This window comes from Pundamilia nyererei, unplaced genomic scaffold (genome assembly GCF_000239375.1).
Source record: "Pundamilia nyererei isolate P.nyererei 1_Seehausen unplaced genomic scaffold, PunNye1.0 scaffold00003, whole genome shotgun sequence".
Lineage (NCBI taxonomy): Eukaryota > Metazoa > Chordata > Actinopteri > Cichliformes > Cichlidae > Pundamilia > Pundamilia nyererei.
Window position 1 is genome coordinate 3,431,589 of NW_005187404.1, and position 15,588 is coordinate 3,447,176.

The 15,588-nt window shown below is 39.2% G+C and overlaps 2 protein-coding genes across 2 annotated transcripts in view; one reads left to right on the forward strand and one right to left on the reverse strand.

Annotated features, from left to right (window-relative positions):
• Positions 1-3,095: 3,095 nt before the first annotated feature.
• On the forward strand, positions 3,096-7,903 carry LOC102212273 (uncharacterized). Its single transcript, XM_005720688.1, has 10 exons — positions 3,096-3,161; positions 5,404-5,730; positions 5,905-6,009; positions 6,081-6,131; positions 6,501-6,599; positions 6,715-6,906; positions 6,994-7,041; positions 7,130-7,192; positions 7,280-7,309; positions 7,388-7,903. Exons 1-10 carry the CDS (start codon positions 3,101-3,103, stop codon positions 7,444-7,446), a joined length of 1,035 nt encoding a protein of 344 aa, XP_005720745.1. The 5' UTR covers positions 3,096-3,100; the 3' UTR covers positions 7,447-7,903.
• Positions 7,904-14,374: 6,471 nt separating this feature from the next.
• LOC102204038 (nuclear mitotic apparatus protein 1-like) overlaps positions 14,375-15,588 on the reverse strand; it is a 13,673-nt gene continuing 12,459 nt past the window's right edge. Inside the window, exons 22-25 of the mRNA XM_013910397.1 lie at positions 15,416-15,583; positions 15,174-15,275; positions 14,772-15,089; positions 14,375-14,580 (exon numbers count right to left, since the gene is read on the reverse strand). Coding sequence (XP_013765851.1) covers positions 14,557-14,580; positions 14,772-15,089; positions 15,174-15,275; positions 15,416-15,583 — 612 coding nt within the window. The 3' untranslated portion in view covers positions 14,375-14,556. The remainder of the gene's footprint in view (positions 14,581-14,771; positions 15,090-15,173; positions 15,276-15,415; positions 15,584-15,588) is intronic.

The window sequence follows — 15,588 nt, forward strand, 5'->3', positions numbered from 1 at the left end:
TTGTTACTTCTCTCCTCAAATCATCAAATCCAACCTAGTTATATTCCACCCACTGGGGCAGAAATGCTAGTTGCTTCTGCTTATGGCATTCCTAGACCTTCATTGTTGTTGCTTTTTTGTTGTTGTTGTTGTTGTTTATTGTGGGGGGGGGTTTTTGAAAGCCATTTCATCAGCCTGAAATGCACTGACTTCCACAGACTGCCTTCTGGGCCTCAAAAGACATGAGTTGAGTAACACTGGTCCAACGTACAATAACGATTTTATTTTTGAAAAAACTTAAAAGAGAGGAAGAGAAAGCAAACTAAAGGAAGTCATCTGCTAACGGTCAACATCCTTCAGTTTGCTTTCTCTTTCTTTTCTATTTGATACCCCAATTTTACTTTCCTGGGGAAAGATTGGACTCAGTGTACATTAGCAGTCCCCTAATAAATTAGTTGTGGTGTAAAGGTGAGTCTGAGGTGGGTTGAACTAAACAATTTGGTATAATTTGTAAGAGTTGCAAGTGGAATCAGAGAATCTCCACTTTTTCAGGTTTTTTTGGAATCAAAGTTTAGTCACTCAGCCCAATTATTTCAAGCCATACAGACCTCAACTGCTCTGGGAGTTAAAAAACAAAAACAAAAAACAAAAACAAAAAACACTAATATAAGGGTCCCCCTGTCACTGAGCTCCTAGATAGTCAGTAGCACCTTTCCCATGACTATGACAGAACCTGTGTAACATCTCTACATTTTGTAATAGAGAACACCAAAGGAATACTAACAGAAATATCACCATCACTACATCTTAAGGATGTTCTACGACACTGTGGTGGCATCTGCTATCTCTAATGCTGTGATCTGCTAGAGTGGTGGAATGGCAGAGAGGGACAGGGGGAAACTTAAAAAACTGGTCAAGACGGGCAGCAGGTCAAGACATCAAGCAGGTTTGGGAGGACAGGATGTTGTCTAAGCTAACATCCATCATGCACAACACCTCCCACCCCTTCTATAAGACTGCACGAGCACTGAGCAGCTCGTTCAGCAGGAGACTTTTACACCCACAGTGTAGGAAAGAGCGCTACCACAGGTCATTGCAGCTGTTAGAGTCTATAGCACAGTTTAACATGGTTATCCTACACATCACCTGTTTAATTGACATATCATATGTTTTTTAATTACTGCTACTCATTTGCAGCTTGTTTGTATGTCCACTGTATTTTCGCCATTTTTCCATTTTGTAGTCATAATGAGCTCTCCATCATGCAGCCCTTCAGAGATGTCAGCATTCATAGAGGAACCTTGTTTATGAAAAGCTTGAATTTGAGCTTTTACAGTAAACAGCCAGCAGGAGGCAAAACCACACCACACTGCACACTATATTATATTAAATATTACTATTATTGTACGGTCCTCCTTACAATATAAAGCACCTTGAGACGACTGTTGTTGTGATTTGGCGCTATATAAATAAAATTCATTTGAATTTAATTGAACTGTATCTCTGAGATGCTGCTCAGCACTGTCTCAGATAAAAGATAAAAGACTAACCAAACACAAAAACTGAAGATGAAGCAGCAAGGAAGCACAATCAGGAAAGAAGCTGTAATCAAATGTCTCATTAAAATCTTTGCTTGTTTTAATATTTTTACATTACTCATTTCTGTTTTTAAACTGATGGACTTTGTCCAATTTTTTCACTCATGTGTTTTTCATACAAAGCACACATTGACTTTTTTGTTGTTTTCATAATTCCCTTTTTAATTGTAATAGTTTTTAAGTAACAGTCACCTCAAGGAACGTTAAATGATGTATGGTAAAGACCCTGCAATCACACAGATCTCAACATATAGTTATTAAAGTCTTTCAGTATTCAATCCCTGTTTTTATTAATGAAGGTGTTACCTAAATAACAAATCATTTTGCTCCAATATTAAAAAATGTAATATCAATGCAATCACATGGACCACTGAGGTATCAAAGACTCTAAACGTGACAGTAAGCCAACTTTCCAAGGAAGATACTTTCATACTACCATAACCATAAGCTTTGCTCTTTTGCACATCAACTATTTATTTCAGTGCAAACATAATAACACAGCTGCCAGGAACAGCAAAACATGCAAAGAACAGTGATATAATCATAGTAAACACTGAGATTGATCGTTGATACCACATGCTGACAGAAAAATAGAACATACTCAAAATTAACTGAAACACGGAGTCTTAAAAACAGCAGTAAACATATCCTACAAGCATGCACTGTAGAGGTTTTTATGGGGTACTTGTACAATCAACTTAAATAAAGGATGTGACACCTTGACCCGTATAAAGAATTTCCCAACAGTAACCATGCGCTATCACTGAGTACTGCAGAGGTATGGTTTTGAGTGGTGGAAGTATGTGACCTTTAATATATTTGCAAGTTGCAAGGTAACAAAACCACACAAAGTATCACCACATTTGATACAGTGTAAACAAACAAACTATTATACTGTCACGTTATTACACTGTCACATTAAGACTTACATTTTGATGCTCAGTTTACTCTTGAAATATATTTTTTTGATGAAAACTAACATTTAGTCTCAATAAATGGGTGAAATCTGGATAGTATTGAAGTATTGAAGCCTTTTGATTTTTATTAAACAACTTGCTACAACACCCACAATAAACTTCAGCAGTTAGCCTAGCAACACAGCCATTGTGACTGATGTGGGTAAAATGTACTACTTGTCTTTTGATTACAGTAGCTAATGATCACTTTATGTATTCATGCGTGGCTTTCATAAGGGGGCCTCTTGCCCAGGAAATATCAGCAAGCTTCCACAGGAAGTGGTCTAAAGCAGAATGTCGCAGCAGATGCTTTCTGCTTTCAGTCAGAAATACAATATCACTCTTTGAAATGTAATTATCTACACATTTCAGTTAAAAATGTAGCATTACTAGCATTCAGTTAAGATCACTGATTTTTGTGCTAAACATATAACTCCCATATAAAGGTAAATATGGCAAACCATTGCTTTAAACAACTGAAACTCGTGGTCTTGTGGTTTCTTTCTGTGATAATGAATAGATTAATATAGCATCGTGCTGCTCACATTGTACGAGATGCTGAGGAAGATGCACGCTGCCAGGTGGCCGCTCCTTTTTACCTTGTGCCTCACGTGTGTGTCTTCAAATGGTAAGTTTTAAAAAATATATATATCTATAGATAGATAGAAGTCGGCTAATGAAAAGTTAATGAAAAATTTAATGTATTTAGACAGTGATTTTGTAACATTCCGATTTTACTCATATTGATAGAAAAAGGCATATCACTGAATATATTTTCTAATAAAATAAATTTTGTCAATATTAAGGAAACATAAACTGTAAATGATGCGAGAAAGGTTAGTTGAATGCCATATACAGATCACACAAGTTCAGTGAAAAAGTGAAGCACTGTCAGTCTTCATGCACTTTTTTGTGGTCTTCATTTGGTTTTTATCTTCATCTTAATCTGGTCTTCACAGTCAGTATACTTTCAAAAAAGTCTAAACTTGTGTGACATGAATGTACACAATGAGAGTAAGTAAGAATAAGATGTTTCTAATTAAATATAATAATCAAGTGATTTAAATGGTAAATGGACTCATTCTTATGTAGCACTTTGCTACTCTCCTGGAGCACTCAAAGCGTGTTATATGCGCTTTATTTAGGAAGAGTGAAGGTGTGAATTCAGCCTACAGGCGTGCAGTGATTAAAATCTTTGTATGATGAACTCCAGCCAGCCTGCACAAAAGAGCACAGAGGGGAACCATCTATGCCTCGTTTTTGGTGACAGTGATCTAAATGAATCTGTACTAATTGATGGAGGTGTGAGCTCTGAAGTAGGCAGAGGGAAATTGAAAAATAATCAGATAAATAAAAAGAGGGATAAACTGCTTAAAAGACGGAATAATTATTCTCTCAGCAGGATCATGATCCATGGTGTGAGAGCTACCTTTTGATAGAATATTTTCTCACCTAATGTCTCCCTTTTCAAATCAATACTGTATACTTTCACGTTTTGGTGTCTAATCCAGAGAAATGCATATTCACTCACCGGTCACCTCTTTAGATATATTATTTTTATATTGCGTTGAATCCGGGATTTGCCTTCAGAGCCGCTGTAATGATTTTGTGTCACAGATTCAACTCGTTGCTGTAAGAGTTTCCCAGATATTTCAATCCGTATTGATATGATAGCATCACACAGTTGCTGCAGATTCATCACATCCATGATGTGAATCTCCTGTTCGACCATATCCCAAAAATGCTCTAGAATAAGATCCGGTGACTACTTGACTACAGTGATTCTGTTGGAAGTAGCCATCAAATGATGGTACATAGTGGTCATAAAGGCACACTCTGGACATGGTCAGCAACAATACTCAGGTAGGCATTTATGCCATATTCTGACCCTAGCACCCAAATGTTGTGGCTGATATCAAGATTTATGAAACGTTTTTTCCAAATTGCTTTCGGCCAATTTTGGTGACCCTGTGTGACTTTTGGCCTCAGTTTCCCATTCTTAGCTGACAAAGTGTCCCACAGTGGGGTGTGGCCCACAGGAAATGGTTGTGTGGGAAAATCACAATATATCAGCATTTTGTTCTGAAATACTCAGAACAGCTCCTCTGACACCAACAACAATGTCACATTCAAAGTCACTTACATCACCTTTCTACCCTATTTTGATACTCGGTTTTTTTCATTTCTAGTATCTTTATCCAATATATAACATATGACCCATCAGATAAGAAAAACCTCCCCTTCATGCACTATATTATTTTTATGTGTTTGTTTATTGTTGTACAAGTATAACATATCTTCTATAATATTCTACAATATTTATAATATAATATTATCTTCTTTAATATTTATAAGCTTTTAGATTTTTTTTTTGTCGTCAGCTCTCTTCAGCTAATCTTATCGTCATCGTAAACATTGTTCGCTTTTAACTGAAATTTTTATTTTGCTGTGGTAAGACCTATTAAAAAATGTCTGTTCTCATTCCCTATATAAGCTTTTTTCAAATATCGGTCTTTCAGAGAAGACAGCAAGCACACAAAATTATGATGATAATTGATTTGATGTTACTTTGTTTCACGCTTTGTGGTTTTTGTATCAACAGATCCTTTGCCGCTTCAGTTTTTAACTACTTTTGGTGTAACTGTACATTGGCATAAGATATGGTTACTCTGTTGAAACATTTAAAATTGCTTAAATCATTTTAACATTTTTACTATAGATCATAAATTTTTACACTAACGTAGTACCACAGGCCAGTTTTAATCAATGTGTAAGGGTTGTATAATATAGTTGTATTTATTGTGATGACTTTTTGGTCATTTGAATATGAAATAACTAAACTTGATTATATTTCATTTTTTTCCTTGAAGATGAAAAATCTTGTGAGGATTCAGTTTACTTCTGTGAGAAGATCAGTAAGACCGTTTCACTTGGCTCGTCTGTGCTCCTACCATGTAACCTTCGACCAAACAGCTCCAATTGGGTGACATGGAGCCACGCAACCACAGGGCAGGCACAGATGGTCCAGTTTTCATCTGAAGGGCATGTTAAGTTCCTGGACCCCAGAAATGGCCGAGTCAAAGTCTTTCCAAACCAGCAAACAAACGGGAACTACTCCATCAGAATTGATGAGCTTGAAAAATCTGACCTAGGGTGTTACCGCTGTCAACGGCAGTGTGTTCAAGTCATGGAAAGTCGTAAGTGGAGTTTTATTTTAAGCTATGTTAAATATTCAATACTAAACAGCAGCCTGTAGAGTTTCTTCCTTTCCAGGGTCACAAACCTCAAGACCCATTACACGAGAAGGGACAAATGATTAAGCGACTGTTTCCTGTGACACATATTTTGTAAAACCACAACTTTTCATGCAGGTGCAAGTACCGCCGACATGTGGCCAGTCATTTACATCTGTATTGGTGTGGCTGCACTCCTTCTGATGGTTGTTGTCAGCTTCTACATCTACTGGAAATGCATAGGTGAGAACCTGACATGTCAGACACAAAGCTGAAACTGGGTGGTTTAGTAATACAGTTTGCTTCTGTTTCAGTTTGCAGTAAAAACAAAACACAGGACAGTGCCGAGATTCCCACCATTGCAGGTACAGAGTCTATGCCATATATTCATATCTGTGTTACATCCTTTGTTTGTAATTTTTTTCACTTGTTACCATATTTTACGAACACTAAAAAACTAAAAGGGAATTTAAACTGGGATTACAAAGATATGTATATATAATATATATACTAAAATATCATTGCTGTTTCACTGGAAAAAGGTAACAGACGCAGGCCGGTTTGTTGTTTCCTACATGCAGCTCAGTGTTTAACATGCTAACCTGCAGTAACTACCTGCTGGCTTCATATTTAGCAGACAAAAATTGTAAAAATTTGCCAAGACATGGAATAGTTGTCTTCCCAAAAATCTCTGAATAGACCCTTAATTTGCTCTGACAAATGTGCCACTGCAGATCCCAGTGCTCCACCTATGCCAACAATCAATGTACCAGTGGGTGTACATGTGCGTGTACAACAGGCAGCAGGAGCCTACGGTAATAATCTCGTCTACGGTGAGTTTACTCATCTTTTCTTCCCTCCTTACTTGCTAAAATACAATCAAGTAACTGTCTCCCACCTGAGAAATAATGATGAGTACGTTTAAACAAATCTTTTTTTGAACAACAGAAAATGATAACCTGCGCCCAGCAAGTGCAGAACCCCCCAGAAATCACTATGACTCACGTGGAGCTGTGCAGTATCTGGACAGCATTCAGCCTCAACAGCCCGGTCACAGCAGCGGTGGGATTTATCCAAACGTGGATCAGTTTCACTTTGAAAGGGTGGAAAGTCAGAGAACCAGACAGAGATTTCATTTAGGTGCTTGGAAAAAGTCACTTTACTTACTGCATTACTGGTGACTTCTAAATAACAGTGTGAAGTAACTGTCTTCTCTTACCCCATTAGAGCTTTTCAGCAGGTTACGGCAAGCAAGTCTCAGCCGGCATTATTACGGTAATCTTTAATTATATTTACATTTAAATTATTTCATTATTATGAGTTCAGTTCTGTCCGATTTTGATTCATCCGTTTTATTTCACAGTTAACCAACGCGATCTCCGCAAGCAACACGCCACATCAAAGCAGGCGGTGAATCAAAAGAGAGGTAGTTTGAGTTGATGATAAATGAGGAGAATGTCTGACAATAAACACAAAACACTGATTCCTTTATTAACTCACATTTCTTTTCCAGTTGGCCGCGAGAGGAAGAAAAACAAAGACAGTGAGTGTTGACTTCATCTGTGGGCATGTTACTAATCAAATAATACTGTACACTGAACTGCTGTTTCTTCCTTTTTAGATTGTGAATACAATAACCCGATTTACAACACAAGCTCAGACCAGCTCAACCGGCTGTAGAGAATGAAGGACAGAGATTTAAACTCCTTCCACAGTGAGGATTACTGATTTGTTTATTTTATTTCTTTGAAGTGATTCGTGTCTTATTGTATTTGTTTGTAGTATCACTCCACTTACTTCACTCCCTGTACTGTTCTTGTTTCTGAACTGTTGATGTTTGTATGCTCTTTTACTAAAGTTCATCATTTATGGATCTTCACATATAATATATTTGCAATCTAAATGTACACACATTCAGAGATGTGTGTTACTTAAACTTAATAAAAGAACCTGTATGTACTAAATTTGGTTTGACTTTTATCACTGCATGTTAAAGCAGTTCTACGGTGCTTTCACTGTCAGCGCTTGTACCTTCTGTCATAGTAACAATGAGATTGCATTGATCTGAATCCCAATTTTTCATTATGTCACCAAGGATTGCTGCATCATTGTGAAAACTATTGCTAACTAAATAAAAGAGTGGCAGATCATAGTGTTCTTTGCAAACACACACACAATCACACAAATGTTACTGCTGAGTGCCAACCAAATGCCTGATCCTCTAAATCTTCCCAAAAACTGATTCTGTTCATCAGGACGTAGCATTACGCAGCAGTGGAAACACTACTACTCTATGTCTCTCATCCAAGTGACCGGACATGCCCTCTGTTTTAATTTTAACAGCACACTTGTGAAGTTTGATGTAGGTCTCTTATCTGGTTACGGTGCTATTACAATCACAAACTGAAAACTAGGTTTGTGCTAGTTTTTGTCACCAGGACCACATTTTTCCATGATGTCAGCCTGTTAAGCTTACAGGCTCAGTGCAAAGACACTTTAGAACATCATATGTCAAATAGCATGCCATTAACATGACATGCTTTAGTACTAAATAAATCCCACTCTTATTTCCATAGGTAACAGAGCTATAATATACAGCATAACACAGCTGAACAACAACACCTACAGCCACAACTCATCTAAGTTGAAAAATGAATTAATATAGTTGACACCTGGTTAATATACAAGCTCAATTCAATTTTATTCTTATGGCACCAAATCAAAACAACAGTAACCTAAAGCATTTGATTTCAAATGTAAATTATTATTCCCATATACATACTTCAGTTTGCAGCCATATGCAGTATTAAGGCTGTGTACCACACTCATATGCCAGCAGATAGAGGAGCAGGAGCAAAAACAAAAGAGCAAGAAAAGCATTGTAGAAAACCATGCGTATGAATTCATGAGCAAGTTGGTCTTGGCAAAGCATCATCCACGTGACTTGATGGCAAAAACAAAAGCCAACACATCACAATCTGAGCAACGCAAAACAGTTGATGTGATGAAGCTAGCTGCTGCTTAAAAGATGAGGGGAATGCCGAAAAAACCGAATGGCAGCTGATCACACCTTCTTTATTTCTGTTAGAGAAACCATAGACAAAACATTTTTACAAAGCCCATGAGAGAATTTCTCTTCCAAACCCAGGAAGCACGTAAGCACTTTCTTAGTTGGGGGGTAATGGATATTCAGTGGCAGCGTCCTTACATGACCCAACACAATGTTATTAAGTAAAGCCAGATCACAAAACCAGCAGGTGATACATTTCACATAGTTTGTACCAACAGCACAGATCGAATGGGTGATCACACTTGCTCTCAGTTTCACAGATCTGCCTTGGTGTGAAAAAGGTTTTTGCAACCCAACACGGCAGAACTTAGTTTGTGAAATGGTCTCAGCACTTTCTGTAACTTATGATTTAATGTTCCAGTTTGGTTTTGCGGACACCTGACACATATGAGAGGTTCTAAAATTAAGTGAGGTCAAAAATACTTCTAAATATAGCTGCAACTCTTACAGAGCCATGATTGATCAACGGACATCCTCAGCACTTTAGTGGGTGCAGCCACCTGAACCAATCTTTAATTTTTGCTTCATGCTTCACATATAAGGATTCTGATGACAAAACTGGGATGAAGATTTCTCCTTAATCAGAAGAAAGTAAAGGCCCAGGAGAAACAGAGACGTGACCATCAGCATCTGTGTTGCTCTTACTTAACGTTCTCATCTCAAGTTGAATTTTATTTCCAACCACAACAACAGTAGTTCCTTCTACTGCTCAAAGGTTAACCTAATTTCACTAGATGCAGATGCAACAATAGCAGCCATAACCAGGAAACAAAAGCACTAACCCCAAAATGACAAAAAACAAAACAGGCCCAAAACAGCCAGAGCTCAATAACCCATACAACAACTCCCCACAGCACAGCCCTGTTCCTCTGCCTGACCCTAATCTAACTGACCCTCACGCTTAGTTTTCAGGTGCTACTTAAGTTGGGTACTTATGCATTTAAAACCACAAAACTGGTAAAATATAAATGGCAAAAAACTGTTGCATCCTTGAATGTGTCTCCAAGGCAACCCTTCAAACCACTTTTAACATTACACAATGAAGTCAAAAGGGAATTGCCTCTCACACCTAACAGCAATTTTCTACAAACCAAGTACAAGCCTTAGCTCAAAACCAGGAAAATCCCCTGCAGAAGAGAGCTTACTGAGCAAACATGCAGCAGAACAAATCACATTCTGTTCTTCACTACAGCTGCTTCAGTTACCTCAGAACTAGAGCCCAACCGATGATCTGCTAATATATCGGTACCTGCATTTGCAGTGGCTGATAAATGAAATTGTAAGCATTTTATAAAGAAGAGCTGGACAGGCATCCTTCAAACATGAGTGTTAATTTTGTTTTGATGTTTGTCCACCAGAGGGCAACAGGGATCTGTATCTCCACCAACAACATCCAGCTGAACCAAGGAGAGTTGAGCAGAGCACAAACTAGTAATCCATGACTTGTTGTGACAGTAAAAACAAATACATTTTTAACAGCACTGTCATATTAATGATGATAAATAACTACACACAAAAATTATGGAAACCTGTCTATATTTTGTGTGTTTGAAGGAAAAAAGTATTGGCCGGTGTTGATTTTTTTAAAAGTCACAAAAAAATTGTATCAGTCAGGCTCGGCTTATAAAATCCTGCCTACTGCTCATCAGTCTCCCAAAGAGCTGGATTGTGCTCTTATCCCAAAACAAATCTGCACAAAAACACACACTATCAGCAAACAATGACTGATCAACCATTGCAGTTATAGAAGTTAACTTATTCCATCCTTCGTCTAGTCTACAGTGCATTTGTCACAGACTCTAACACAAGAGAAGATGGTAACTTAGACAATAAAATTCATTCACAAAAACATAATGACATGAAGAAAACCAATGTTTGTCAGTACGTTAGTAGTACAGTAGTATATGCACGAATGAGTATATGCACGCAGAGTGTGCAATGTGTAACAAAGACAACAACAAAAAATCCAAGATATCTGCTACAGCAGATGAGTTTTAGTGTTGGTGTTACAATCAGAAAGAGAGATGAAGGGAGTCTACAGGAAAGGTGGAGCTGTGATATACCAGCTCACTGGGCCAAGGTGTACCTCATGCTCATGCATGATCATCCAGTAAGCTCAGAAAACACCAAAATAGAGTTACAGAGTGCCAAGTAGTCCTAACTACTCTAAATGTTTCTTATGTAGTGTCAATAGAATACACCGTCTTTTGGATCAAGATATCACTGGAGGAAGATGGAAATGCAAGTATTAACATTTGCATTACCTCCCCATCTTTGTAAGACTTGTCTTTAATTATCCTCTTTAACTGAAATGCTAAATTTAACAATGATTATGCAATGTATTTATATTTATGTTAAAATCATTTTTGTGCACCCTTTCTGTCAGTGGTGTTTCCATCTACAGAAGTAAATGTAATGAAAACTCTTATAAGACAAAAAAAAAAAGACATAAGTTGCACATGTAAACACTTTAAAATCTATTTATTGGATTTAGACTGTCATATAATATGTGATATATTGACATCAACGTTCAACATTCTGCTAGAGGCAGCTTTTAAAAGAAAAAAAAAGGGTCCCATGATGAAGTTTACAGGGACATCAGCGCCATCTTTCTGCAGCTCATTTACAATGAAGTGTTTCTGGTGTCACTCAATCAGCCAGTGACACTGATGGAAATTAAGTACCTGAACTGTTTTGACTATTCAGTGTGCACTGTTTTAGTATTTGCAGCCTATGAAGATATGTCCATTACTGGACATCTAATACTGGATTTCATGACAAACAACAGTAATAAAATGTCTGTAGGAAATTTTAATATATTAGATCTCAATGACATTTAAAAACAGTAATAGTACTAAAGTAAGTCATCTTAATTCCCAACATTTACTCCAGGATCAAAGAGAGAATGCAGTCACTGGACGCTAATCTCAAAACATAAATAATAACTTTTTATGTAAGAAACCTTACAATCTTTGGTGAATTAAGCAGTTTTATTATTATTATTATTATTATTATTATTATTATTATTATTATTATTATTATTATTATTATTATATAAGCATTGGGTGCATATAAGTAATGCAATAAGTCAATAACACTGACATGCCTCAACAATTTAGGCTTCTCTCACCCCCATTCTCTGCGGCCTGCTGGAGCGGGGGGGCTAGGAGGAGTTGGCCGTCCGACTGCGGTCTGGAGTGTGGGGCCTCCCTGCTGCTGCGGAGTCGGGGCGGTCTGCCTCGCCCCACCGCAGGGAAAAGGGTAACACCACCTGGGTCTGGGTGCAGTTCCCCCCTCCAGGGGCAAGGGTACCTAGACCCGGTTCGTAGAGTACGCTTGGGGAGTGTGATCGTGTGTACAGCGTCTCTTTATGTCTGTCTCCACGTTGGTTGAGTGTGGAGTAAGTGCATATGAGAGCATGAGGGTGGGAATGGATGTTTGTGTCTGTGTGTGCCTGTATGTCTGTGTCTATATGTCAGGTTGGGTATCAGACGCCACCTCTCTGGGGACATCTCAGGCCCTCCAAGGTTTGGAGGCCTATCTCCACCCACCACCACTTCCCCTGCCAGTGGCGGACTCCCTCAGGTGTCGGTGCGTTGGTGGTTCTTTGTGTCTGGGGATGGGCGTCCAGGTACACACCGGCTCACTCCTTGGCGGCCGCTTATCGGGGCCTGGAGCCTGGGGCTCGCTCGGGCCACTTCGGAGGTGGGGTGCCCCCGGCCTCTCGGCCTGGGGCTCGGTCACTCAGGCGCAGCTGGCTGCCGGCGGAGCTCACGGGTGCGTCACTGCAACTCCCCCTGGCTTCTGCTCCGCGGCTGCTGAGTGAGCCCTCATCTGGGACTCTCCTCAGCTCTTACTGGGACAGTGGCGCGGCTGCCCCTCTGTTGGTCTTCCTTGGTCTCTTGTGTTCTGGGGGCCTCTGGATGTCTGGAGTTTTGATCTCCTCCATACCTGCTTCATACCCTGGAGGACGGGGCTGTGGCTCCCCCACACTCCCTAGCAGATCGTAACATGGAGAAACCTTTGGAATGCAAGCATGCTGATCCACACAGGTATGCACACAGGTGTACACATGGGTATTCACAGACGCGGACTACAGCTTTCTTGGCTGCTGCCTCAGAGCACATTGTGCGCTGTCTATCTTGCGTGCTGCACAATATCGTTTATTATTTAGTATCTACTGATATCTACTGCTAGCTAGTTTATTGTGATGGTGCTTTTTTTAATTATGTTGCTCTTTGTTGTTTGCTTTCTCTTCTGTTTTTTTTTCTCCATACAGGTGACCCAGGTGTTTTGTTTGTTTGTTTGTTTGTTTTTTTCTTTCTTCCCCCCCTTCTCACCGTCTCTTCTCCCCTTTGGTTTTCTTTCTCTCCCTCTCTTTCTTTCATTCTTTCTCCCTGTCCTATCCCCCAGTCATGTCTGTCCCTTATAAAAAAACAAAACAAAAAAAAAACACAATAAACACCATTTATGTCTCCAGAAAAAAAAAAGTTATGTGTGTTGCAGGTATCGGTCTAGTTATGCTGTTCTTCAGTTGGTTGCTGTCGATCTTCAGAGCCAAGTACCATGGATATCCATACAGCTTCCTGATGAGTTAGTGCTGATCAGCTCCTCCAGAGTCAGAGCAAGTATAATTCAGAGGACAGACGTGCTGCAGGGTGCTGTCCACAGCATCTTTGATGAAAAACTGTTTGCCAAGCCATGATTTGTCCTCTGATCTGTTTAATAAAGTCAGTACATCATATACAAACGGTGCCTTTTACAATATCACAAGTGGTTCCTTTACAACAGAGCTCTGATCGCTGCTGTGCAACATGAACAGTCGTATACCAAAAGGTGTCTTCTTGGTCTGAACTTGGGCCAAATTGTTTGATTTGTGATTCATTTCTAACCTGCAGACTGTGTTTTTGTCTTAAAGTGCAGACATGAGTCAGGGCTGTTTAGTTCTTGTTGCTGAGACCTCAGCAGACATTATAGTCTGTTGTTGCTGTGACTCTTAGGATCCAGCAGCAGTAATCTGTGTGCTATTTGTACTAAAAAGGTTTTGTTAAAACATCAGTTGAGACATATATGGATCTGCACTTAACGTTTCTTTTTTATGTACAAATGCTTCCCTCCTTTAGTAATACTCTGCTTGGTTTTTACTGAGTTTGTACACTTGTGTTGCAGTTAGGCAAACAGTCAACAGAGAGCATAGTTTTGATTTTAAACCCACATTTAAATTTACATGTGATATTTGATTTATTTGCCGGAGTAACTGTTAAAGTTAGCTCTGTTTCTGGAACAGAAACGCTTCCTGTGTTTGGGGTTAACAAACTAAACCTGTTGTTGGCATCACGGCCCTCACATGTAAAATATGATCTGTAGAAAGAAAAGTTACTTTCATTACATGGCTCAGTAAAATCCCATAATCAGTAAAAAAACAAAACAATTTAGGCTTCTGTTCTGGCCATTTATGGCACCACCAGTGAAATGAAGAGCCTGAACTCCCAAATCATTGAGAAATTTATTTACAAAAAATCAAAATACAATTGCAGGTAAAAAAAAAAAAAAAATCCATTTCCTGAAATACCATTTAAAATCGATTAACTGAGAAACATGTACATATAATACAAAGATTAAGAAGCAAAACAAACATGGAAAAAGAATGATGAACTGTTAAAAACAAAGTCCCGATGAACTATTTGTGGGTGAACGGATGTGGGGGGCTTGACCAGTCATCAGACTTTCATCCTTCGCATCATCTGTAAGTTTGAAAGAAAAGAAAAAGACAAAGATTAAACCAAAACTCAGGAAAATGCATTTCAGCAACACGGCTACAAAACAAGATTTAATAACATCTGAATACAATAAAATGTTGTTGCACATGTCAGAAATAAAAACCACACCCTGTGCTGTTGTCCTTTCATAAACCACTGCAGTGTCAGATGTTTACCTTGCGAGCGCTGGCTGTCAATCCAGGAGACTTTGCAGATCTGCTGGCAGCTTGGGGAGATTTCCTCGATCCTTTCGTTACCACTTGAGGTGATTTAAAGTTTCCAATTCTCCCGGCTTGTCTCACACCACCACGTGAACTCCCTGATGGCATTTTTTCCTGGTGTTTGCGTGCGCTTGTCTGAGGAGGCGCCTTCTTCAAGCTGTCGCCTGGGGATTTACGTGCAGAGCTGCGCAGCTTGTTCAGATGTTTCTTCAGGTAGTTATTGCTTTTAGGGGTGTTTTCGATGGTAAACATCATTGACTGCCTCCGCTCAGCCTGAGAGTAATGCAAGTGAAACTTAGCAAAGCGCTCAAAAACAAAGTTTTGTCACAATTTTGTGTGAGCTAAAATTTCACTCACTGGGCTGAGGGCAGCACGAAGAGTAGAGCTCGAAGGACCACTGCTCACGCTCCTGTTTTTCGGGGTGAGTGGACGAGGGAAGCAGCTGGCTTTCATCTTTTTCTTCAGGTTGAGATAAAAAGCAAACATAAAGTTACATTTTAAACATTTTCTACTTATTTTGGATGACTATTCAATAACTATACAATATACTATCCACCAGTAATAGTATACCACAGTTTCCTGTTCATGGTTCAACCAACCTCAGGTGAAGTTTGGTGTAGGGACAATGTGGATGAAGGTTGCTTTGTGCCTTTTGGGCTCCTCAGCTGATAGGAACTGGCGGTCCTTGAGGGTAGCTGGCCTGGCATCAAGGACAGACGGTCGGAGCGAGTGCCGGCAGCAGCACCCACCTGCCCCAACATGAGTGACTGTC